This window comes from Muntiacus reevesi, chromosome 7 (assembly GCF_963930625.1).
Source record: "Muntiacus reevesi chromosome 7, mMunRee1.1, whole genome shotgun sequence".
Taxonomy (NCBI): Eukaryota; Metazoa; Chordata; class Mammalia; order Artiodactyla; family Cervidae; genus Muntiacus; species Muntiacus reevesi.
Window position 1 is genome coordinate 18419587 of NC_089255.1, and position 27708 is coordinate 18447294.

A 27708-nucleotide genomic window follows, 5' to 3' on the forward strand; every position below is an offset into this window, starting at 1 on the left:
TGAAATATAAAAAAACAAACAGTCACAACAAAACAAACAGATTAGTAGATACAGAGAACAAACTGGTGCTTGCCAAAGAGGAGAGGGATGAGTTAACCAGGTGAGGGAGATTAAGCGGTACAAACTTATAAAGTAAATAAGTCACAGGGATGTAATGGGGACTATAGTCAATTATATTGTAATATTAAAAACTCTGTACAGTGACAGATTAGACTTATAATGGTGGTCATTTTGTAATGTATAAAAATATCAAATCATGATGTGCACTGCAGCATTATTTATAAGATCCAGGACAGGCAAGCAATCTAAATGTCCATCAATAGAGAAATGGATATAGAAGATGTGATACTTATATACAATGGAACATTATTAAGCCATAAAAAAGAATGGAATTGTGCCATTTGTAGAGACATGGATGGACTAAGAGAGTCATACAGAGTAAAGTAAGGCAAAAAGAGAAAAACATCATACAGTATCATTTATAAGTAGAATTTAGGAAACAGCACACAGCAACTTATTTGCAAAGCAAATAGAGAAATAGACATAAAGAACAAACTTATACATACCAGGGAAGAAGGGTGGATGGGATGAACTGGGAGATTGGGACTGATATATATATGCTACTATATATAAAGCAGACAACTAATGGGAACCTACTTTATATTTATAGCACAGGGAATTCTATTCAATGCTCTTTGGTTGCCTAAATGGGAAGGAAATGTAAAAAAGAGGGGTATATATATACATATAACTGATTCACTTTGCTGGTAAAGCAGAAACTAACACAACATTGTAAGGCAACTATACTCCAAAAAAATTTAAAGAAAAAACTTTCTGTGATAATATCTTATAATTCTAAATTGGTTGAATAATAATATAAAGAAGGTTCCAGCCCCACATCCTGAGGTCAATAAACTCTATAATTTCAAGAATTAAAAAAAAATTGAACCACTATACTGTATACTTGAATATAATATTGGAAATCAACTACACTCCAAATAGAAAATAAGTAAATAAAAAAATAAGTATAATGAAAGTATGAGAGGATGTGTGTAGCTTATAAGCAAATACTATGCCATTTTATATAAGGAACTTGAGTGTCCTAGAAATTTGGTATCTGGGAGGGGGTCCTGAAACCAATTTCCTGCGGATACTGAGAGACAATTATACTTCTAGCACTTTTATTTTTAAACTTTCCATCTTTGATTCATCTAAATCAACATCTATCTCATTTTTTCTAAAATATAGCTAGCCTTTTTTCCTTCACCATTTATAGAATAGTATACCTCTGAAATGACAGTAGAGCTCTTTTTCTTTGCACTTGAGGTGTGATTTAGGAGGCTAAAGATATAACTAACACACTGATGGCTATGTGTCAGTATGGACTGTTACAAGAACTCTGGCATAAAAGGAAGATCTTATGTTGTCTACTGGCATGCTGTGCTTCTTGTCCCATATTCTTCTACGTGATCCTCCTAAGTGTAGCCCATGGTAGTCTTATGAGTCTGAAAGTTTAGCTGAGTCAACAGATCCTCTCTCCATCATATTGGGTGTTACAACAATAAATGAATAAATGAATTTGGGAAGAACTGACAACCTTTATAAATTCAGTCTTCATTTTCAAATCATTTATTTATTTAAATCTTTTGTAATTCTTGGGGCCTAAGACTTTTTCTATATAAATCTTCAACATTTCTTGTTCTAGATTTCTTTGTTCAAGTGTATTCCTTGGTATTTTATGTTACTGTTTTGAATGTATGTGCACGCTAATACAATGTATATGTGAGCAGTTTTCTTCCATTATATCATCCAACTGGCAGTACAAAATCATTCATTGTACCCAGATACCCTATCATTTGTAACTGCTTTTGAGTTGATTTTCTGAAGTTTTGCATGTATATAATAATAATAATGAAACTGGTGATAATTTTACCTCTTCTTCTACATTTATATCTTTGATTCCTTTTTATTATCTAATTGCATTAGCTAGTTCCTCCAGAACAAGGTCAAATAACAGTGAGGATAACAAACAATGAGAATAACTGCCTTTTCCTAATTTTAATTAGAAAGCTTCCAATGTTTCTCCAGTAAGCAAGATACTTGTTGGGGGCGGGGAGGGGAATAGATATATTTTATCATGCTAAGGAACTAGATATATCCCCATATTTTAATAAGAATTTAAAAATAATACCTCTATAATTATATCAAATGCTTCTTAAATATCTATGAGGATAATTTGATTTTTTTTCCTACAGATCATGTGTGTGTGTGTGTGTGTGTGTGTGTGTGTGTGTGTTGTATTTAGTCACTCAGTCTTGTCTAACTCTTTGTGACCCCATGACCCCATGCAGCCCACCAGGTTCCTCTGTCCGTGGGATTTCCCAGGCAAGAAAACTGGTGTAGGTTGCCATTTCCTCCTCTAGAGGATCTTGCTAACCCAGGGATTAAATCTGCATCTCCTTTATCTCCTGTCTTTCCCTGCTGAGTAACATGGTGAATTATGCTATTAAAGTCATTCTTGCGGCTTTCTGACCCTGCACCACTGCGTTGGTTGCGGCAGTAAGCCCTGACTCGAGTCAGCAATAACTTCCCTTTTTTGCGAGTTGCATTGTCTTGGAAGCCTTCTCTCTTTCCGCTTGGGGATTCGGACATCGGGCATAACACTATCTCTGAAAATAACTCTAGGTTTGATTAATCAACAATCTGTTTAAAGGAAGTAAAACCGGTTTAAGCCGGTTTTGTTTCAGTTCGATTAGTCAGCAACCTTTTTAAGGAGGCAAAAGCAGTTGAAGCTGGTTGATGTTTTATGTGCTATTTCAAAAAATCTCCCCTTTTTCTTTGTACATTCTTCAGTCTTGAGGGAAATAGGCCAATGACCATCCTAGGTGCTTCCTGCTGATTGGAGGTGTAAATTTTTATAAGAGGATGGAAATTGTTTTGCATTTAATCATAAATATTTACAAATTCCACCTTGAACTCTTAAGTCTTGAGCAATCTCATGCAAATGGGGGAGGCCTTTTTAAATATACACAATGAACAATGAGTACAAAATCTGATGAATGAAAGGATTAACCCTAAGATACAGAAAACTATGACTCCTAATGTTGTAGCCATGCTTTCTGGGAAACAAACTCACTCAGAAGGACAAGGCAGATAGTGGAGTGCAGTTTATTACACCGGCAGGTCTAAGGCAGAGTCTCCTCTTAGCCAAGGACCCCGACCAGCATTTGTGAAAATCTTTTATACCCCATGAGTACGTGTCCAAACCCACCAGCCCAAATCCCCTGAGGCTTACAAAGGAAGGGTAAATACAATCACAATAACCCCATCATTCACGTGTTATGTGTTCAAACAGTTAATAATAAGCCCGTGGTTATATTCCAACCAGTTAATTAAAAAAAAAAAAAAAAAAGTCATTCTTGCATTCCTCAGTTAAATCAGACTTAGTCAAACTTTAGGTTTATGGGCCACTGAGTTATGCTTGACAGTATTTTAACTTGGAATTTTTGGATTAATATTCACAGATGTAGCAGTTCTGAAATCATATATCAAATGTTTTACTGATATACATATATATCAATATATATTTGAACATATATGTACATGTATACATGTGCATATAAAGACATATATGTAGAAGTATACATATATATATGTATCAAGTGCTGTTCTATGGCTTAAAAACACAAATTCATTTAATCTTTGAGTTTGGTACATATGAGAAAACTGGGGCTTGGAGATTAAATGTCTTGACCATGTTACAACAGCTAGTAAACTAAACACAAAAGTTTACTCCAGAGCCCACTCTGTAGTGTTCTGCTTTTAATACTTTTACATAAAATTTGTATTAGTTTTTTCTTTTTCTTTGGAGGGGATGTTAATGAGTACCAATGTTATACTCTTTTCATAATGTTATACTCTTCCTGTCAGCACCGGAATACCTTAAACTATATTTTTAAAGGGTTGGTAAAATTCCTCTTTGAAAATTTACGTCTGGTGTTTTTAAAAGAGGAAACTCTTAGAAACCTGATGGCCTCTCATGACCTAAAAGGAACAGAGCAAAACTACTAGTCCTGGAGCTTAAGAACCCAAACACTTACTTGCTAATTCATTACATCTTATCACTCTCCCCTTCCTTCATTCTTACCAAGAAATCTCATATTCCAGCCATTGAAGTTTGTTCAGTGTTCTCAGGCATTAAGTTATCCAGCTCTCTGCTTTTCTACAGCTTTTTGCACAGACAAGGTGAGATTTAGCAAACTGAACTACAATTATTTGTATGTTTGTTTACTAGACTACTGATTTATCTATACCACCAGCACCACAAGTGCCTAAAACATAGGTGAAGTGTTATACTTTAGTTAAAAAAAAAAGAATAAGAATAAATGAAATTGAATCAAAGAGTAGGGGGACAGATCTCATCTTGCAGAAAAGGATAAGAAGGAAGTGTCTAAAGTGTTGTCTAAAAGGAGAAGTATCTCTGAAGAAATATACTGAAGGTAATCTCATTTTTACTTAGTAAAGTTTAAAAATATTAAATGGATTTACAATACTGAAATGAATCATGTTTTAGCTCTATAAAAATCTTCTTAATAAAAGAAATACTAAACTGTGAATACCTTAGGATTGTCATAACTTCACTACACATACATAAGGAAAAAGTTCAAGGGAGATACAAGTATTCTAAAATATTAACATAAAATTGTGATTTTCTTCTTGCTTTTTGCACTTTACCCTACTGTTCAAAATTCTTCCACAAACAACATGAAACATGTATGTCAATGTGTCTTCTATGTAGAAACATAAGATCTTAGGTTTATCAAATGCCTAATTTTAAGATATCATATATTATAAGAGAAAAAACAATTTTAGTGACTTGAAAATGCTAAATATAGAATAGTTTTATCTTTCAAGTTTGGTGAGAAATTAGAAAACTGTTTCTTTAAAAGCATTAAGTGTTACACAAAAGTATAATACTTTTATTATATTACGTAATGCTCTAAATTCTCCAGGCCAGGCTTCAACAAAATGTGAACTGTGAACTTCCAGATGTTCAAGCTGGGTTTGGAAAAGGCAGAGGAACCAGAGATCAAATTGCCAACACCTGTTGGATCACAGAAAAAGCAAGAGAGTTCCAGAAAAACATTTACTTCTGCTTTACTGACTACACGGAAAGCCTTTGACTATGGATCACAACAAAATTTGGAAAATTTCTTAAAGAGATGGGAATACCAGACCACCTCAGATGCCCCCTGAGACATCTGAATGCAAGTCAAGAAACAAGAATAGGACATGGAACAACTGACTGGTTCCAAATTGGGAAAGGACTACATCAAGGCTGCATATTGTCACCCTGCTTATTTAACTTATCATGTGGAATGCTGGGCTTGATGAGGCACAAGCTGGAATCAAGACTGCTGGGTGAAATATCAATAACCTCAGATATGCAGATTACACCACCCTTATGGTAGAAAATGAAGAGGAACTAAAGAGCCTCTTGATGAAAGTGAAAGAGGGGAGTGAAAATGTTGGCTTAAAACTCAACATTCAAAGAACTAAGATCATGGCATTCGGTCCCATCACTCCATGGCAAATAGATGGGGAAACAATGAAAACAGTGAGAGACTTTATTTTCCTGGGCTCCAAAATCACTGCAGATGGTGCTGCAGCCATGAAATTAAAAGATGCTTTCTCCTTGGGAGAAAAGCTATGACCAACCTAGACAGCGTATGAAAAAGCAGAGACATTACTTTGCTGACAAAGGTCCGTTCTAGTTAAAGCTATGGTTTTTCCAGTAGTCATGTATGAATGTGAGAGTTGGACTATACAGAAAGCTGAGGGCTGAAGAATTGATGCTTTTGAACTGTGTTGGAGAAGACTCTTGAGAGCCCCTTGGACTGCAAGGAAATCAAACCAGTCAACCTTAAAGAAAATCAGTCCTGAATATTCATTGGAAGGACTGATGCTGAAGCTGAAACTTCAATACTTTGGCCACCTGATGCGAAGAACCGACTCATTGGAAGAGACCCTGATGCTGGGAAAGACTGAAGGCAGGGAGAAGGGGATGACAGAGAATGAGATGGCTGGATGGCATCAGGGACTCAATGGACATGAGTTTAAGCAAGCTCCGGGAGCTGGTGATGGACAGGGAAGCCTGGTATGCTGCAGTCCATGGGATCGCAAAGAGTTGGACATGACTGAGCGACTGAACTGAATTATACAAAAGAGCTATATTAAGCTTTAAATATGAATTTACAAAAAAAGGAGATACAAGAATGAAATGAGACTATTTAACAATCAATTTTTGGAATGCAAATTGTAGATCTCGCAGCAAAAAAAAAATGTATAGGGAGCCACCATCACTCATTCTTGTCTAACATTCCTTACTTTCTATTCTCTAAACACTCAACGCCCCTGGATCACTCTATTGTTTTTAAATCTTCATCTTCTCTTCTCTCACATATAATCCTGTCATGCCAAGATCATGCAACTCTTATATTTCCTTACTCCATAACTTCGGCCTTTTATTCCACAAACCTAATCAAGTTTCTTGAAAAGCACCCTTGCCAGATATTACTGTGGTTCTTCCACTCCTATGGAATTCTATCTAAAAGAATTCCTTACATAATCTTTTTTCCTGTTTGTCCACATCTGAGAGAATAAGACAATTTCAAGGCTTCAAAAGAGATGCTCCTTTCACAATACACACAAAAAAGCACAAACACTGTTCTCCTCTTGCCTACTTTGTCGAAGAGGTCCTGGGCCAAATTCTACCCAGCACAGGTGCTGCATGCTCCTGCATGCAGATCTTCAAGTTCTGCCTCTTGCCTATACCATCATGATCTCTGAAAGAGGGTTCTGAAGGAATAGAAAGAGCAAGGGTATTCTGGTTGTGGTGTTATCTAACCGTGACACTAAACATTCTTATCGCGAGAAAAAAATTGTTAACTATATGTGGTGACAAATCTTAGCTAAACTTATTGTGATAATCACTTCACAATATATATTAATACATATATCAAATCATTATGTGCTGCATCTAAAACTAATACAATGTTATATATCAATTATATCCTAAAAAAAAAAAAAAAAAAGATTAACACTACAAAAATACCTTCTTGTCAGTACCAGAAACAGTAAGAACAGTTCTATATTCTCAGAAAATCTTCATTAAGAACAGTTCTATATTCTCAGAAAATCTTCATTCTGTGGATCTAATTCTTATTACGTCAAGTCACCTGAATGTGAAGAGCAGACTCAGAAACTGTGCACTAACATAAGGAAATGACAGGAACCCTTGCCAGAGGCAAGTCCACCCCTGAATATCTTCTTCCTTTGGAGCTCTTCAAAGCTGCCACATTTCAACTGATTCTTAACTTTTCAATTACTAATACTTAACTTTTGGAAGGGCATTTCTTGCTTCACTTGGTGTAGTCAATTGCAAAGTTTACCCCTGCAGATCCACAATGATATACAGAATTGCAGGTATGCCTATTTCTAACAGAGACATGCAGGCAAGTTCTTCAGAAAGCCTAGATGATGCAAAGTTCACAAGCACTGCCACAACCATGAGTGCAGGAAGAAAACCCTGAAGATTTAAGAGCAATTTTAAAATTCCAAAATAAGTACATAAAATAGCAACTGGTACTATTTAAAAAAACTAGAATGTTGTTTTTAAAATATCTTTTTTAGAACTCCTATTAAACTAGACCCATTATGAAGAAAGTACTCTACAGTTAAAAGTTTTAGAAGTGATACACATTATATCCCAAACTTTGTTTGGTTGTGAAAACTTCTGTAACATCTTCCAACAGGATAATTTGTGAGGAGGTTTGACAGATTAGTAAACCTTATTCCAAATTCTATTCTTCATATTAATTAGCTTAAATAATATTAAATCAATACTTATGCTTAGAATTATAATATAAATAAGTTACAAAAACACCTAATTTGTTATATAAGAGACACAACTGGATAGACTGTGAGCACATCATATTCTGAAATCCTAGTATGGAAACAGCCTAGCTTATACTACACAAATCTAATTACATGGAAAGTACATGGTAGCAGAAAATTCAAAATGGAATGATTTTGAAATCATTTTGAATGATTTTGAAATTCCATTTCAAAATGGAATGATCAGGATTCAACCTATTTTAGTGAAGGCACATATGATTGTCTGTATGTAAGTCAAGAGTCTCCTAACTGATAAAGGCTGCTAGTCTTGCCCATCTCTAATCCTTTCTTCTTTAAAATGCTACCAGTTGTTTTTCAAAAAGAATTGGTGGTAATGTTCCCCTACTTCAAAACCTTTCCATAGCTCCCAAGAGCTTCAAAATCGGAGAATTCAAAATTCTTAATGCTGCGAATCTGGTTTCAGTCTAACTTTCCAAATTCTTCTGCCACATCCACACAACCTGCCCAACTCTAGCTATACAAGGTAGTCATATCTGTTTAGTGCTTCTCTGCTTCTGGAATTGTCATTTCCCTTTCTCCTCTCCATTTGTTAAATTACTACTCATCTTTCAACACCCAACCCAAATGACTTTTCACATTAGCAATAACATACAAATTCACTTCATTCCACTCAAGAAAAGTCACTACTGTATTTAATTATAGAATAGCAACTTTTTCACCTATGAAGACATGAATACTACTGACTTTGATTAGTTTATTTGTAGAGAATATTCTAAAAATCACTTCTTTCTCCTAGATTCAGTCCTCAGATTCAATCCCTTAGTTGCTTAATGAATACCAAATACATACTAGACATAGTCTTGATCTTATGTCTGGGCCCAACACCTGTTCTTCAGCTAGATGCATATGCAATAGGATGCATAATCAAGTGGGAGTTTTCCTCATGTTCCACAATTGTGCCTAAGGTCAAAAGCTGAGGATAATTAAATACCTCTTCTTACAGTTTTAAGGAGCCAACAATAGCTAGCACCAGTTTCTCCTCTTAGGGCTTACTGAGAGTTCCATTTTCTTTAAACTAACACTGTCATCAATATTCTAACACCTTTCCTTTCATAAATATCTAAAAAGGCTTTTAAAAAAAAGAGGCGTTATTGAACTTTGAGTGGAACATAATGCTTATGAAAGGAGGATATTCTCTCTCCTCTTATAGCAAAAAAGCAGTGTCATAACTGAATCAAAAAGGTAAGAACCCAAGTTTGAAGTCATCTTAAAGAAAGGCAGACTGGTATTTCATTCTCTGTTTGGGTGTCTGTATAGGCAAAAGACTTATTGATTTACAACTCTATAATATGCTTAGGGGAAAAGAGAAGTCGGGAGAGAGTGTGTGGAAAGTGTCACACAGGAAGGTAGGCGAGATTATCATCCACCTTAAGTTCTTAGGAACCAAGGGGTATGAAAAATATAACCTTTTCCCCAGTGTGCCCGCAGGCCCTAGAACTGGCCATGGGAGGTAGATCTGACTGGGTAAAGTCTTGAGGCAAAAAAAAAAAAAGAAGACACACATATCAGAGACACATGGTATGAAGGCCATCAGTCAGAAGATGTAACCAAATCTTGCAAGGGATTGCCAATGCCTATGGAAATAGGATAGACTTCAGCTCACTGTCAGCACAGTCAGCACATCTTCATTTAGCCCATCTACAATGAACTTGAATAGTAGTGCTGAACGACCAAGAAGACTTGGCACATCATGTACAATTCTGCCTCCCCTATCACTCCTCCTAGTTTCAACACCAGAGGTAAAAAACAGCACAGGAAAGAGGGAAGGCAGACGTGTGTGACCTAAAGTTTTCAGACCCAGATTAAGGTCTATTCTATCCTGAGAAAAAGTGATAAGAGTACTGGATCAAGCCTGTGACTGATGCTATAATATGAAGAGAACTTAGTCTTAAATAAGACACTGCAACTAGAACATTCAAAAATTACAGAAAAAGTGACAAGACGTGTTAAGGTACTTGATATATCCAGTAGGAAAGGGGATTTTGAAATGGCAGAGCTGGAAGGCAGTTACTAGATAAAATGCAAAACTGATTTATATTTGTATCCCAGCAAATTGAGATCTTCAACAAACTGGTTACACAAAGATGGGCAGTCTCTGAAATTAGTTTCCATATATACTGGTGTTCCATCTCTTCATTCTTCTGTTGCATGTGTGAAATTTTGGTATGAGCTCTACTATACTATTATTATTAAGTCTAGAACCAATTCTTCAACAGGCTCACTACTACTTGCAGCTCTGTCTAAAAAAATACTAAGTAGATAAGAAGTCATACTTCTACCTCTAGGAAGACAACAAAGTCACACAGAGAAGAATCGGAAAATAAGCATTTCTAATGATGCAGGATGATAAAAACAGTAATAGGTTTTTCAAGTAGTAAGGGAGGAGACTGATGAGAACACAGCTCATAGAGCAGAAATTTATTTGACACCTCATTGCTTTCAATGTTCACCTTTCAATAATTACAACAAAGAAGAAATCCACAAAGAGGTTTATCTGACAAAGAGGAAAAACCAGAATTTTATAAATGGACATTGTTCAAAACATGATACAGAGGAAAGAAAAGATTCTAAAGGAAGAGAGTAAGAGAAAAGCACGTGAAGGCTGAGCAGGAAGTGGGACCTGAACTGGGACTGCACATGGAGGGTGGACAGGCATGGATGACAGACAGAGCAGAACAACTGCTGGATGCATGGGAGACGGTAATGTGAAGTGGCTGTGACACGTTACACAGTTAATACATACCGAGACTGAACTGCGGGTAATGCTCATAAATCTAACTGCAATTAGTACAGGTTTCTGGATTAGGAAGGACATGAAAAGGAAAGCAGAAGGTTAGAATGTACATGTCATTGCCCCATTAAAGAGGTTTAATCTCTCAATGGAATGAATATATCCGTCTTCTGCAGCATCAGCAAAAAAGCCCAGCTTGTCTACCTGCTTTGAAAAGTAGATTTACAGTAAAAAGTCTCTTCCTTTCTTCCTTGGATGGGTACTGCTAACTTGGGTGTCTAAGAACTGAGTCCTTAAAAATTCATACTACAAAAAGGGTTTCACATTTAAATGGGGTTTCTGTTTTCATTTGCTGGGGAGAAAATTTCGAATGTGTTTTGTGATGAGCTTTATTGAATACCTTTACCGCTTAGAAAAATTGTGTTTATGTTTGTTTTTAGAGAACACCCTTCACTAATTTAATCAACAGACATTTGTTGGGTCAGGCAGTTTAACAGTAAAGGAAGAAACAGAGTTACTTTAATGCTAATCTAAGGATAAAACTATGAAGTACAGCGGAAGTATTGCTGGGCCCCTGCAAAAGCATGGGCTTTATGGTGGGGAAGCTTGCTTCTCTTTAGAGATTTACTGGGGATCTGAATGGGTGTTCACTAATACAGTTTTGTTTTACAATTCAGGGGAAGGGCAATGGGCAATAATTAAACTTAAATGCAGCAGTAAGTTTCCAGTTACCTAGACCCTATTGATTATGGATCAGTGTGAATGGAGTTATTTACATCTAGGTCACTGGTTACAAAGGAAGATATTAAACAGAACAGTGGCCAAATGGAAGAAATAAATTATCATTTTTGTAAGGCTTTTCTTTAAAATCTAGCAAATATTTGATAACAGCAGATCCATAATGGGATTCTGTAACATATGGACCACATTCTTATAAGTGATTAAGTTGTCTACACCCCCAAAGTACTGGCAGGACCACCAAAAGTGACACGGTTAAGGATGGGAACAGATGGTAGAAGGAAGTAGAGCCCAAAGTTAGGGTGGGTCAAGTTTTCATAGAAAGAACAGGAAAAGAAAACAGGGCAACTTATTAAACCACCAACATTTTATCCAAATACTTGATTTATAAAATTCTTCATATTTAATTGAATATATTCTGCATATAAAACTAAAAAGAGGTAAAAGATCAAACATGAGGCATAACATCATACCCTGAGATAAGGTAATTTTTTTTTCACTTGCTCCACGTGAAAAAGATTTGGAGAATAATTTCTCTCCACACATCATAATGTGCACTGAAAATCCAAGGAAGTCTCCCAATTTCCCCTGTGATTCTATGTCCTGCATCTTACCATTGATCTACGAATCAGTGACAGCCTGGTCTTTGCTTTATTCTCAGCAAATTCCAGGCTACTAATGTCTTTGAGACGAGCCTTATATTTATTCATTTGTTCCACAACAATAAGCTCCACACAGCTGAAACAAAAGGAAAGAGAGAAAACTGTTAAGAGCTGAAGTAAACCAAATACATTATATCAGTCATAGACTACTTTTCAGCTAAGTGTGGTAAAGAGTTGGAGGATAAGAGAAAAATCAACATCCCTTAATTTATGAGCTCAGAGACAGGGTTTATAATGGTGGTTCACAACTTCAGTCGCACTTTAGTACCCATCTGCGGAACAGTTCTAAGTCCCGAGGCCTAGGTCATACCCCAGACCAATTCAATCAGACTCTCTGGGACTGGGACACAAGCACCAGGCCTTTCTGGGGGAAAGCTCCTTCTGCAGCAAAGGTTAAGAATCAGCAGTCTAGAAGCAAATCGGAGATCCATGAAAAATAGGCCAAGGTGAAATACAGGAATACTGAAGTATTAAGACCAAAGAGATACAGAGCCACAAGACTACAGTTAGACTGGATTATAGGAAAACACAAAGTATATGTAATTTGGTAAAATGAGATTTTAAAATACATTTGGAAACTATAAACAAACCTAAAGAAAAGTCAAATTTAAAGAATAAGACCTTTCAAAACAAATGATGCTTCCTACATATAATCTAAAGGAATTTTTCATATTCAGCATAAAAAATACCAATGGTGCCTAGCAATCTTATTAAAAACATATGAACTTAAGAAATCATTCACTAGGGGAATTCCCTGGTGGTCCAGTAGTTAGGACTTTGCACTTCCACTGCAGCATGGCTGTGTTCAGTTCCTGGCCAGGCAACTAAGATTCTTGCAAGTTGAATGGCGCAGCCAAAATAAAAAAAATAAATAAATCATTCATTCTGTTTGACTCATAAGTCTGTGGGGTGTTGCAGAGGTGACAGTGACTGGCCTTACGTGGTAGTCTTACTGATGTCCTGCACACTTTGCAGTGGGTCGATGGTGTCAGGGCAGCGGAGAATGCAGGGTGCAAACACAATGGCCAAAGCATTAGCAGACATTCGATTAGTGTCTTCCTGTAGAGCAATCCTAAGGAATAAAAAACCCAAGTGAAACTGGGATAAAAAAGGAAAACTGCAGGGAGATAGAAGCGATGAGAGAAAGACAAATGACATGAACTGCATAGACTCGAAGGATATTATCAGTTGAGACACTGTGGAATTTTCCCAAAGCTGTTCCCTTGCCTCTGGGAAGCGCACTTTTACTCTGTTCCTTCCCTGAAGTAACTGAGGTCAGCAGATAGCTGACCAAGGGAAATTTGTGACTCACTGTCCCAGGTCACCATTACTAGATGAACATGTCTAAAGAATGCAGAGTACAGAGCTTAAGGCATTTTCAGACAGTAATAAAAGATATTTACCCAAAGAGAAAGATAGCTTTCTTCCCCAATATCAACACTCAGGAGAACACAGACTGCCCCCGAAGTCTCTTTGGTCAGTCAATTCCTGAGCTCCATATGACCCCACCACCTCCTATGAATTAGGCTATGTCAATAAGCACACATTTTCTCTAGTTCAAGAGTTAAGACATCTAGCTAGCCTACACTGTGCCCCCATAAGACTGAATGGTTACATGGCTCATTAGGGCAGAGAAGCACCTGCCACGCAGTCCAACTCCATGGAGAACTTCTCCTTCAAGGAATCATAACCACCTGTTCAAGTCATCGACTTTATTAATAAAAAAAAATCAGTTTTTCATATGAAGGAACTCTTCATTTATTTAAAAATAATCCAAGAGAAAATCTTAAGCATTCTTTTGTTTCTTGAAGTTACCTGACCAGATGAAAGATGAGGCGTTCCAGTGTATTGAGATGAGTTCGGGAGAGCTGGTCAATGACAGAGTATACACCACGGATTGTCTCTTTCCTCTCCTGAAGGCCTGAAAACAGTAAGAGCAGCAATTAAGACTGAATACCTTCTCTTATACACTACATCTTCCTTCTGGACAGACACTGGGTACAGCTGACTTTTAAGAGTTTTAGCCACACCCATATAGCAGAAGAAAACTCACTAGTTAACACTAATCTCCCTCTGCTTGAGTTCTGTACTCACTAAGCAGTCTCCTGAGTTTTAATTTAGATCCGAATAACTCTTGATTACAGCAAGGGGCAAGAGATACCCCAGTTTTTCATTTTGTGGCAAACCAATTCCCCATTAAAATTAATCAGTTGCTATATAAGTTATCTGTTGTTGTTGTTCAGTCATTGAGTTGTGTCCAACTCTTTGCAACCCCATGCACTGCACCATGCCAGGCTTCCCTGTTATTCACTATCTCCTAAAGTTTGTTCAAACTCATGTCCATTGAGTTGGTGATGTTATCCAACCATCTCATCCTCTGCTGCCCTCTTCTCCTTTTGCTTTCAACCTAAGCTGTAAATCAGTCTTAAGGGAATTTGAGGAGCCATGCCTTGGGGCCTAAATGAATACTTCTAGATGGGCCTTCATCAAAATCCTACGTATCTGTAGCACTGAAAAACTAAACTAATATATTAGGTATGGCACAGAATAGATAGCCAGCGTTACACTGAGTTCTTGCTTAGATTCACAATTTAATTTGTTTATAATCCTAGTCTTTCAACCTCTTTGTGAGAAGCAACTAAGTGACTTGCTCAGAAAGTTTTTAGGACACTGATATTTTAATGAGTCTCTAAGAAAGGCAAGATTTGAATAGGTGAGAATTCAATGGCAGTTTTATATTGACTGTATTACTTTTGAATCTATATGAACTTAAGCCAATTGAGAGAATGGCTAAACAATCTAATATGAAGATAGCATTTCTTTCCCAAGTGTAGCCCTTCCCTGAACCCAGGAAACCTGTGCTTACCCATAGCTCGAAGAAATTCCTCATAGAGTTCAAAGGTCATGAGTGGATTGGGTAAATCACGAAGCCATTGTTTGAATACACTTGCAATGACATGTATGTTATAGTCATCGAGGTTTACATTCTCAGCATCTATTCAGAGATAAAGAGTTAGATAAGAAAGCCAAAATATGCAGAGGGTCAAATAATGCACTTTAGAAACTATCATGACCAAAAGATGCCTTTACATTCTCAATTAAACTATTAATATTGCCTGCAATCTAATTCCATGCTTTGGAAAGTGTTCCTCTTGTGGTAAAGGCACAGCTTTTGTCTCTTTTTTGAACTGTTGTGGACTGATAGATGTGTAAAATAAAAGATCATATGTTTTCATGTCAAGGCACTATTAAACTGCTATCAAAGTTTCTAAATGCTTGCTCTCAATTTCTGTACTTCTCTTGCTGTAGCCTGGCCTGTGACCACCCTTTTAGTAGTGATGTTTTAGATGACCAATAGAAGAAAGGCCTAAAAGACATCTACAAATCAGACTGATTTTAAGTGATTCTTAGAGATCAAAGGACAGTAATAACTGAGCTAATGAAATGTGAAGAAAAGCTTTACTATGCTTCATTTAAAAACCCTCTAGGTTATACATGAGATGACTGGGGTGATACAGGGTGAATGGTGCCTGTGGGTAGGCTCTCAGTCACACAGAGACAAGTGTTGCACCTATACGTGATTCAGAAAGACCTATTCCTGGGAATTCTTGGGACAGAGGAGCCTGGTGGGCTACCGGCCGTCTATGGAGTTGCACAGAGTCGAACACGACTGAAGCGACTTAGCAGCTGCAGCAGCCGGTGGTTAGGACTCCACGCTTTCAGCCGAGGGCCCAGGTTCAATCCCTGCTCGGGGAATTAAGATCCCACAAGCTGTGCAGTGCAGCCAAAAGAAAAATGTATCCCTTTTCAATAATGATAAAGAGCAGGAGTTGAACATAAAGCCAAAGTCAAACCTCTGCATACATTCCAGAACTGAGGCTACAGCTCTACACAGACACATATTCAAACTGCTAATTATCAATTTAAATAACTATGTCATCAATGTAGGAAGGCAAGAATATACACCAGAAAGACATCACTTGGAGTCAGAGTAACAGAGACTAACAGGCAACAGTTTAGATTATGGGTTAAATGCCAGCTTTGTCACTTATTGGTGGTAAGTCAGTGGGCAAGATCCTCGATAAGCCTCAGTTTCTTCATCTGTAAACAGGGATAATAATCACTGTTTGTGAACATCAGCACAAAGATTTGTTGTGAAGGTTAATACAAAAACATCAGCACATTGCCCTGCATCTTATCAATAGCTCGTTATTTAATTTTTCTAAACCTAAGTTTTCTTCTTTGTAAATTAAAGATATCTTACCAGACTGCTAAAAAGATTGAGATCTGTCTGAAATATCTAATAATGCCTTGTACAAATGATACTCAATGTATGTTTGCTGAATGGACCATATAAAAGAAAGCTACAAATGATTTAAAAAAAAAAAAAACAAGCACCGCAGAAAATACTGCATTTTTCTGGCTTCAAGGAAAGGATCAACATGTAATAAAAACTAACAGCATAAGATGACCTACTTAAATAAGAGTATTTGGTCTTGATTTAGAGGGCACTATCTTACCTGTATCTAGACCTTGTCGAAGCTCCTTGATTTTATTAGTTGAACCAGACTTTCGATAAATACCTTCTGTGTACAGTCCATGCATTTCAATGTAGTTTATGAGCTTTTCCACCACCAAAGGAACAGTTCGGTCTTCACTGGTCAAACGGGATAATTCAACCCCAAACTGTCGAGAGGACAGCTCTGGATCATACTACATGGAAGATAATTTTTGATTGCAAATACATTCAAACACCTTCAAATATATTTATCCAATTCTTTAAAAGTAACTATTTTTTCTTTTCCTCAAGTTTTACAAGCACAATTACGAGAGTTGGGAGGAAAGGGAATTCTTGTTAACGCTGAGAATACAAAGAAGTGAGAAGTTCATTTCAATCCTCTTCCACTTGGAACCCCCCCACCCCCACGCCCCCCACCCCGCCAAATAATGGGGAAGAATGAAGGCAGTGGCTACAGGTTACTGCTTCCCTTTCCTTTAAAAAAATCTCTTCATGTAAAGATGGGCTGTGGGCAAAGGAGAAAGGGGAAAGATTTTGTATATTAAACATTTACCATGTACCACTAGAAAATCTATTGATTTGATATGAATTAGAGTTGTCACTAATTTCTGAAGCATAAGGATGCTCTGGTGTTTATGTAAACTTCAGAGAAGTTAAACTGACTACTGATGTCACAGCTAAAGGCAGAGGCACACAGACTGGCCCAAGATTAGTGACCTCTTTTATTTACTTCAATAGTGTATTCTGATATTGTATTTCATTACTATTTTATGTGATTGGGAAAAAATGGCTTATCTTTAAGATTATTTGAAGTACTTCAAGTAAAAGAAGAATGCCAGCTATTATCTCTGAGACTGAAAACTTTTTAAGTAAATCTCCTTTTCGTCCTTTCCTTCTCCTGCCCCATGCTCCTTGCCTAGCCCCACACTGTATACCCCAGTCTCTCCTTCAACCTGCATGCAGTCCGTGCTGAGTTCTTTTAGTCAATCAGTACACTCTTTCTTTTCATACAACTCCAATTTTTCTTTCTTTGACACTGTGAGACTGCAAAATAATCTGCATTTCTGTTAGCTTCTTAGCCTTTTGACTTGTGCACGTTAAGAATTCAGAAAACACCTTAAAGGGAAAACCTCTGAGTTTTAGGCTCACTTCTCTATATGTTTGGATCATGGTCCCTTAAGTCTTGGCAATTCCAAACTCCAACTTTTGTCTCTATAACCTTATAAGATTTCTAAAAGCTTTTCTGGCTTTTCTGACTCTTAAGTGTGGCCCTCTGCCCAGAATCTTGATTTCTTGTCCTACAACAAAAACTGACAAATTCCTACTCAGACGAAAACATCTCACACATAAAGATTCACCAATCTGTAATTCTTTTCTCTGTAGGATCTAGGCCCCTAAATTCTGATTTTCCTGGGCAGCTATCTAATGCTAGGCAACAGACTTTTTTCAGTTGTTCTCAGCATGAGTATTAGTCTACCACAAGGTACTCCATCTTAGCTGGAAGCAGATGTCTTACCTTCATTGTATATTTTAAACCCTGAGTCAAATTTCTCTTTGTACTTTGCCATTATTTGTCTACTAATTTGGAACAGATGAAAACTATATACATGGACTATAAACATGCTCACACATTTTATTATAATTCAGATCTGCATAGTATTGTTAAAATTGTATGTGACAAATAAGCAAATGTGATTACATGTCAATAAAAGCCTGAAATATTTCCAAAATGGTTGCTTTGTTGAAGCAAAAAGTTAACAGAGTACATGTTCAGTATCGAATCCAAGTAGAAGTTTGTAAACACACCAACTATGCTGATGAATTTTACTGTATGTTAAAATCTTTAACTGTAGCCTACCACTTTCAAGACAATTTATAGGAATACTTATGAGTGTTTAAAGTAGGAAACCTTAGAACTTCCCTGGCAGTCCAGTGGTTAAAACTGAACACTTCCAATGCAGGAGAGTGGGTTCAGTCCCTGGTCAGGGAACTAAGATCCCACATACTGCATAATGTGGTCAAAAAATTTTTTAAAGGAAAAAAAAAAGCAGGAAACCTTTAAAAAGAGTGCTTTAATAAGCTGTCGGTTGTGCAATCAGTTTAGCAGCTCCCTTGTAGTAAAGGTAAACACAGTTCTGGGAAAATCGATTCAGTTATATATACACACATACCTCTATATGTGTAAGCTGGATTATGATATAAAACTTATTTCTTACAGTAATTTGTACCCAAAAAGTTTGAAAACCACTACTCTATAAGATCATCAAAGAGGCTTTGATTTCTTTCCACAAGGCACAAAAGACCTTTTCTGTCCTTTCCTTCTCCTGCACCATTCTCCAACAGACCTGTTATTTATTACTCATAGGTAATAACTTCTTACCTTTTTAGAACACTTGGCTGTGGTTTTCAGACAGCACTTCTTATGACAAGCATACTTGCACACTGAAAAACAGGTTAAAAATGTAACATTTTCAGAAGTCTATATATTAGTGGCAAAACTTAACAAGTTTACTGCTTTATTTTGAACATACATTTTTTTATTTAAATCTGAGACTCCTACAGCATCATACACTTTGTATCATAATAGAATAAAAAATGGTCTTAACTCATTCAATTCAGAAAAATGAAGCTGAAAAACATACCTAAAAATCCTAACCACTGTCTGGGAAAAAGCTTTTTATTCTTTCAAGATTGCTTGCCCCTTCTCCTTGTCCCCACCATATCCCAGCAAAATATTTATCTATCTTCCTGGTTTGATTCATAAACCAATGCTCATGTTCCCCTCTCATACTTGCTCTATGATCTGATAAAATGCAAGAAATACCTCTTAAGAATCATTCCAATGGATAAGAAAAGCATTAATATCAAAGACCTGTACTAAAATAAAAACAAATCTGGTAGCATATTAGGCTATAAGAAAGGCCTTATTTACTCTCTTAGAAGGTCCAGAGTAGAGCTCTGAGGAACCAGAACATAAAGAATATCAGTATAGTGACTGAGAAGATGAGAAAAAAGGTTCAGAGCAGAAATCAGTTCTTGGACCAGGAGATAACAGGGTGGCTAGACAGCAGTAGGTGGGAAGGGCACACTGAGAGAATACTGAGAAAACACTTGGCCTCTGTTATTTTGGTATACCAGCTCTGGCTCTTCCAAATCAACACCTGAATATTCTTCTTGAGCTTCTAAAGCATGATTTGAGGGACTTTCAAAGCCAAGATCAAGCAGGGGAGGCCATATAATTGTAGTGGTAAAATCACCCGCATAACCACACAAAAGTTAATTCTATTAAGAAATCAAAGCAAGCCCACCCACATCATAAAAAAAGAAGCAGATTCTTTATATTTTTCAGTTTCAGATCACAGAGAAAATTATGTGAAACCTACAGGAATCAGGCTAACATTAAACATTCAAGTACATGGCAAACCACATCCTATTTTACTCTCACTATAGTTTTTTTTTTTTTTAAAGGAAAACCACTATTGAATCATTGAACAAGTGCACATATCTAGCAATATCCAAGTGCTGATTTTGCTATGATGAACATGATTTTCATCCTTACTGTCATCCTGGACCCAGTCTTTTCATTCGATTCTGGCCCACTTGTAAACAAAGCTTCACAGAATTATTAAAAGCACCAGAGCAGATGTATATGGAATGACAGGAGTGAAAGCTAAAGATTCTCTATAAGCCAGAGCCAAGTGCACCCTCAAAAAAACCTCCACTCACATTCTAGGATTTAAAGGTTCTGATGAAAGGATTATAGTAAAATAAAGTATCTTTCTAGTTATAATCTAAGAATTTGTTCAATAATTCATCCATCCATCTATATAGGTCCAACTACCTGGTAAGTATTTACTAAAACTTATAATGTGCCAAAACTGTTTTAGGCCCTGGTGATACAGAAGAGACTTCTGTATGAGACAGTTTCTTGATCTTGACATTCAGTTCTTGACATTCTAGTCATTCGTATCATTTTGGGTGGTGGTAAGTAGGTCTCCTGCATTGCAGAGAGATTCTTTACCATCTGCGCCACCAGGGATGCGCCAAGTAGTATAAAGACTAGAAAAGCTGAGTAAAGGGATGGAGAACTAGGGGACAGAGCAGCATTTTAGATAGGAGAGTAAAGAAAAAGTTCTCTAATATATGAGTAGAGACATGAATTAACTGAAGTAGTAAGTCATACGAACATCTAGGATAAGAACATTTCAGACAGTGAGCTGCAAATACAATGACCAAAGAACATCAAAATATCTATTTGCCTACAAAGAGCAGATGAAAAGGAGTATAATGAGAGACGAGTTTAAAGAATTAGGGAGTGTGAATTATTCCTTAATGTTAAACTCATGGAAATATCAAGTGGTTAAAAACATTCCTCAAAGATCTCTCATACTTACATTTGCAAACAGAGGCTCGGTCCATTATCCATATCAAAGAAGAACAGTATTCACAGTAGGTGGGGATGCTATACTGGGTGGCCTTAAAGATGTGACCATTGTGCTCTTCTACCTGAATGAAAAAATACAGCTATTTATGTCAAATCCAACACAGTAAATGCTGCCCTAACATGTCAGGCAATAGGAAATCCTTCAATTCCTTGTTGTCTTCATTGGGGGCACTTATTCCAGGAGGAGAATTACGATCTTCTGAGAAATAAAATAAAGGTAAACTATATGATCCCTGCTTTCAAAAAGCTAACAATCTAGTAGAGAGACAAGACCAACTTATATGAAAATCAGAAAACAATGCTATAAACATATAAGAGCTGCCTTATACAACTCTGAATCAGCATGTTAAATTAAAAGCAGTGGTTTTTAAATTTTTAACCTCAAGAACCTTTCACACTTTTCTGTTTATTTATCACAATTCCTCTTCAATAAAGAACCGGTACATGTCAGTATGAACAAGTTGATATATCCACTGGATAAATTCCTAGATGCAGAACTGCTGGGTCAAAGTTTTTTTGGTTTTGTTTTTAATATTTCTAAGGCTTTTAATATACCATCATTAAAGTACCTTCTTCAAGAAAGTTATGCAAATAAACCCCCTATTTGCAGTATTGGAAAAATATCTATATATTTATTTATCTTTCCAGGTAACTAATTTATTTTTAGTTTTGCTCATATATGGACAAAGTAGAAAATCACTGTTGTTTATTTTAACTTGAATGCTCTTAAGCATAAACATTTATTTATATATTTATTAATATTTCCTTCATATATAACAGCTGTTGAATTAATGAATTTTCTTTTTTTTAAATGTCATACGCTTTTACTCATTTCTCTCTTCAGGCATTGTTCTCTCCTATATAGACATGAAAAAGACTACTCTTATAAGGTTTAAAATGCATAAAAAGCATAAAAGGCCTAAACACTACCTGTTAGTAACAGGCACCTTCCTACTATTCCTCCGCCTTGCCTACCCTTTCCTTCATATACAATCTCAAAAATTCTCAGTGGTAGGTGGCATTACTCCTGTTTTATATAATATATACTCCTATTATATACATGAGGACATTGAATTTCAAAAGGATTAAGTTGTCTAAGGTTTCTCAATTGGAAAACTCTCCATCGGTGAATAAGAATAAGCCAGGCTAAAGGGTTTAGATACCCTACTTTCAGGATTCAGTTCTTAAGAAGTAAGATCATGCTAAAAACAGAATCAGATCATGCGTCTAAAACACACAGTGGAAAAGTGACAAGAAATGATCTAAAGAACCTCAGAATTTGGTTTACAAGTGATAGGGAATGATTTATAATCCTGATTTATTAAGAAGGTTAACAATAAATATTCTAGGATTAGAATCTGCCATTGGCAGGGGTGAATCCAGGTTCTGTAGGTCCTAAAGCTTAACATTTTCAGGGGAAAGAGAAGAAGTTAGGAGGAAGAAGGGAAACAACCAGAGGAGAAGGAAGAGAAGATGGTGGCAGCAAATGTAACTGAAGCAGAGGGAATGGGGGAGGAGTGGGAGGAAATGAAGCTTACAGAAGTCACGATCGAGATGATGTCAAGTCTTACAGACGGTAAGAACACTGGGTTTTATTCTGAGTAACACTGGAAGTTACTTGTGAGATCTGAGTAGAGGAGGAACATGACCTGATTTCTGCTTTGAAATGGTCATTATGGCTATTATTTAGAAAACTGTAAGGGGAGAAGAATATAAGAAGGCAGACCAATTAGGACACAACACATAGTGTACTGGACTTCCCTGTCGCTCAGATGGTAAAGAATCTGCCTGCAATGCGGGAGACCTGGGTTCTATAACCTGGAGAAGGGAATGGCAATCCATTTCAGTATTCTTGCCTGGAGAATTCCATAGACAGAAGAGCCTGGCAGGTTATAGTGCATGGGATTGCAAAGAGTTGGACACGACTGAGCGACTAACATTTTCACTTTCACATAGTGTATTAGACAATTGTAATAGCAGTGGAGGCAATGTGAAATGGTCAGATATTAGATATATTTTGAAGGCAGAGTACCTACCAGAGTTCTACCTTCTTTTCTAGCTCCCCTATAAACATGCAATACTCAAACCTGTTAAAGCTACTGGCTCAACATGCCAGGTTTTTCATTCACCTGTCTTTGGACATACTCTTTTCCTTTGGCTAGACACTGCCTGTCTAAACTACTACCTACTTGTTAAGAACCTGCAAAAATATCTTTTCTTCTATAAAGTATTCCCTCATTCTCTTTGTATTTCAACAGCACTTTGTACTATTTCTATCATAATATTTATCACATGTGAAACTAGTAATTTTTTAAATGCCTGCCTTCACTAGCAGATTCTGAGCTCCTCTGGGACTTAACACATCCTTCTAATTACAGAGATTATGGTAAAGTATGCAATAGAGACAATACAAAAGATAAGAACATGAACAATGAGATAAAATATACTCAAATGCTTTGGGGAATGTCTTTTGAATTAGAAGGACTTATCTTTGTGAAATCCTAAATAGTCCTCATATTCTTTACAACAGAGAGAGAGCTCCTAAAAAAGCGCCTTCCCAGTCCCTACTTCTGCAAAAGGGTCATATCTGTTTATAACTTTCATGAGTAAACATTTCAGTTTTCTGCCATTTTAGGAAGCCATCACTAATAACAAGTCAAGTCAAGGAAATCAAGACATATTTGTCATTCTAAATTTTTGTAAAGGCATAAATGATTACCCCCTAGACATCTGATAAATTTATTCCTTAAATATACCCAGAAAAATACTGTATGATATACTTCAGACTGTTAGTCTAAAACTTACTTTATAACACAGGGGGAAAAAACAGATTACAACTTACTAAATCAGATTCTTTTTTCCTTCTTTTCTTTCTCTCTGTTTTTGGCACCTGGTGGGAAAGATATACAGAAACTGTGATATAATAAAGACTAATATACTTTCTTACTTCTTTCCTAAAACCTAATTCAAGGAGAAATTTGTGGGTCCTTACATAAAACTCAGGAGATGATACAATGAAATGATGAAAACCACTGTTTTCCAAAATGAAATTCATTTACTGACCTCTAGCAAAGCTGAGGGTATAATCTTACAGCAGTGGCATTCTTAACAACATTATATTTTAATTCAGTGAAAAATGTATTAATTGAAGAAGGCTTAGATAATACAGTCTGGTCAACGTGTAAGAGAGAATGGAGTTTGCTGGATCTGAAGCAGTGCAAAGCTGACATGTTCACTGCAGTGCTTTTCTCAAATACTAGATGTCCTAGACTCTTAAGAAGAATTCATAGTTTAATTCTTTTAGAAATCAAAATATATTTTACCTTTGTGGGTATATATTCCAAAGTCTTGAATTCATTCATATATTCATCTAAAAACACTTTAAAAGTGTTAACCCAAACTCTAACTGGAGACTCACTCCAATCTCGCTGCTCAAGTCTCATGGTCTTTTCCAAAATCTGTTCAAATAGTGCATAGAGGTCTTTATATCGTATGCTTTTCCCATCATCTACCTAATAAACAATAAGAAAAATAAGCCATTTTAAGAAGAAATTCTTTATATAGAGAAGACTGATTAAATCTTCATTGGGTAGTATTTTGAATAAAAATTATACTTTCTAATGGGCATGCCCAAGAGGTCATGTGGTATTTGTAAACTCCCACTCTGCTATGGAATGTTTGCAGAGTAAAACCTGCTACATTTTAGTAAAATATCTAATAGTTTAAACAACATAATAATTGGAGAAAGTCTTGGGAATTTCTCCCATAAATATGGCTTTTTAACTATATTTAGGTATGAAGACTATTTTTATACCTCTTAATTACCTATCTCTCCAGAAATGAACCTTATTTACATAGTTCTGTCTTAAAAGTGAATGCTTGAATTCTTGCCTAATAAAATGTTAGGTAAATTTTACTAACTTTACTTAGCTAACTTTACTTTTTCATTTTTCCAAGGAAGAATGACATGTATAAAAAAACACTATATTTCTTGCAATGGGATCTACCTGGAATTCCTTTTAAATTTAAATGAGGTATAGACTCTTCATGAGAAAGAAAAAATAGCATTTAAGTGACCAAAGCATGTTATATACATTTAAAATTTATTTCTCTTTCACTTCCTCAGAATTAGAGGTTGAATCTCTTTGATCCAAGATTATAAAACCACTATCAAGCTCCAGTTTATAATGTTGGTCCTTCCTATGTGATTCAAAGTACACTGATCCCTAATCTAGAAAATATAGTTGTGAAGCATGGTAAGTCGTTGGCAGGATTGGAAAAATATGGCCAATATTGTCCCTACCCAAACCTAGTCATTTGCCATAGTCTAAGTACTACTTTATTAAGGTCATGAAATTACTGTTCTCTAAGACTGTCTGGTTTCTATTTGCAAATGGCCAAAAACCCGTACACTGAGTAGAAGATACACAGGAAAGTTCTCTCACTTTTCACATAAAATTATAGGTTGAACAAAGAAAAATCAATTAAATACAAATTATTTTTATAGAATAAATATGACAATTCAAGAAATACTAATATTCTATAGATCAAAAGCATTAGTTACTATATACTTTAGTACCAGGAATAAATTTTCTAAAACATGAACATCATATGAAAGTAAAGTAAAAGTGAAAAAAAACTCACACACAGAGATTATTAAACATAAACTGCTCTAATTCCACAGCATAAAAAAGTATAATAATTCCAACATAAATGAGAATTAGAAGCTGAATCCAGAGCTAAAAGGATCACAAGAGGTCAAAAATAGAGAGCCACTGAGTGAAAAATAATCATAGCTAGAGTATTTGAATTTAATATCCTAAGAAGATGAAAATATACCCCTAAGAGGGGGAAAAAGGCTGCTCAAGGAAATTAAAAGGTGTTATTAGTCAGAGGTCAATCAGTGTGCTTTTCCGTATCTATCCCTAAAACTAAAAGACGACATTGGAGAAATCTCTAGTTGAACATGGCCCTGTATTATTTGTATGGTGTTGCCAAATTTTTCATATGTTGAACTTCTGAATATCTCCTGACACAGTCCAACTTACCGCCAATGCAGACGAATAAAAGCTGAAGATATTCTGCCGAAATTCTTTCAGGGCTTTCTTGAATACAACATCCACTAGTGTGTCTTTCTTGCTATCTTCATTATCTAGGTCATTCATCTGGGAACCACAGAAAGAGTTTTTGTACACAATCAACTAAATTGAAAAGAAGTGAATGCCACATTGGACACATACTGTTTCTTCAACAATGACCATCCTGATAGGGCAAATTATCATGGGACCCAGATAAAAACATGACTAGACAGCCAAAGTTTTATTACTATGGTATAATTTCTAAGGTCTCTTCTAATATTGTATAATTCAATAGTTTTGCTACCAGGAAAACAACTCAAAGTGTACAATGACAAACCTCACCTTAACACATGGAATGCAACATGACAGCTGCAGTAAAAGTGAAGCCACAAGTAAAGCCTAAAACCTTAAATTCTGTCTACCCAGTCTGACTCATGCATATCCTATGATTTGCACATTTCTGATAAAGAAACAGACCCTCTAACTTATGAAGCATACATACTTTAGGGGGCATATCCTGATACACAAGCATTCAACAGTCAAAGCTGCTTAGGGGCCTGAATACCTTTTTCAGAAGAAATTCATCCATGCTTTTTAAATCACTAGCACTTGCTATAATCTGGACAGAGTCATTTTGCCAGTGCATAGACTCCAAAGCCACACTGCTGATCTTCACACTTCGCCTGCGCCTTGCCTTTGGAGAAGGCTCTTTGTTCTCTTTGAATTCCTTTCGGCAACTCCCAGGCAATTCCGGACTCAAAGGAGGTGTTGGGTGATTATGAGATAATTCTGTAAACCAAGATAAGAGTATCCAAAAAAAATTTTTTTTAGTAAAAATATTGAAATCTCCACATCTTCTTTTCAAGTTCCTTTAGTAAGTCACTAAAGGAAATAAGTAAATATCTGAAAAGTAACATTAATGTTTGGGGTCAGGCAGTTAGGCAATAAATCCAGATTGTACGTTTGTACTGAAAATTTATTTAAGAATTATCACTTTCCAATGAGAAATGCTATCAGATATCCCAAAGAGATGAGGTCTGATACTGAAAACCTGGATGGAAGTGTTGTATACAACTGAAGCCTGGATTCCAAAGATCTCAATCCCAAAGAAAAGAAGCGTACAAATCACAAGAGGATGTTAAATGTTGACTGCTAACCCGGTCAGAGCTTTACTACATCTGTTTTGAAAGAATAAGCAGCTTATACAAATCCAATAAGTCAGTGAAGCTTGATAGTTAGTATTATTTCTTTACTAGAGTCTAAAGCCATAAATGTTTTAGTGACAATATCTGGTGTTAGTCTGGCAACCTCTATTTAGGGAGCAAGGTAACTCAATTGGTTCACTTCTGCTTAGGTCTCTTTACTATTTAGGATTTTCTTTCATATGCATACTTCCCCCAAAACTGTATTGATTTCTCAGACAATTCCTGGACTGAACCAGTTTTGTATATAATATTGGAAAAACACAACAAATTTTTTCTGCAATTGTTTATACCAGAGAAATTTGGTTCCATGTAGTCCACTGGAATCTAGAACTACAATGGATTTGCCAATGCCTA

At 36.2% G+C, this 27708-nt stretch overlaps 1 protein-coding gene across 6 annotated transcripts in view; it reads right to left on the reverse strand.

Moving 5' to 3' along the window:
- Positions 1-27708, reverse strand: part of MYO9A (myosin IXA) — a 244619-nt gene that overhangs the window by 23639 nt on the left and 193272 nt on the right. For all 6 annotated transcript variants that reach the window (XM_065941681.1, XM_065941682.1, XM_065941683.1 and 3 more), the window contains 11 exons: positions 26715-26938; positions 26120-26236; positions 24395-24583; positions 23914-23961; positions 21022-21133; positions 19008-19069; positions 16629-16821; positions 14975-15103; positions 13924-14029; positions 13049-13180; positions 12061-12184 (listed from right to left, as the gene is read on the reverse strand). In XM_065941681.1, the coding sequence (XP_065797753.1) occupies positions 12061-12184; positions 13049-13180; positions 13924-14029; positions 14975-15103; positions 16629-16821; positions 19008-19069; positions 21022-21133; positions 23914-23961; positions 24395-24583; positions 26120-26236; positions 26715-26938 (1436 nt within the window). The remainder of the gene's footprint in view (positions 1-12060; positions 12185-13048; positions 13181-13923; positions 14030-14974; positions 15104-16628; positions 16822-19007; positions 19070-21021; positions 21134-23913; positions 23962-24394; positions 24584-26119; positions 26237-26714; positions 26939-27708) is intronic.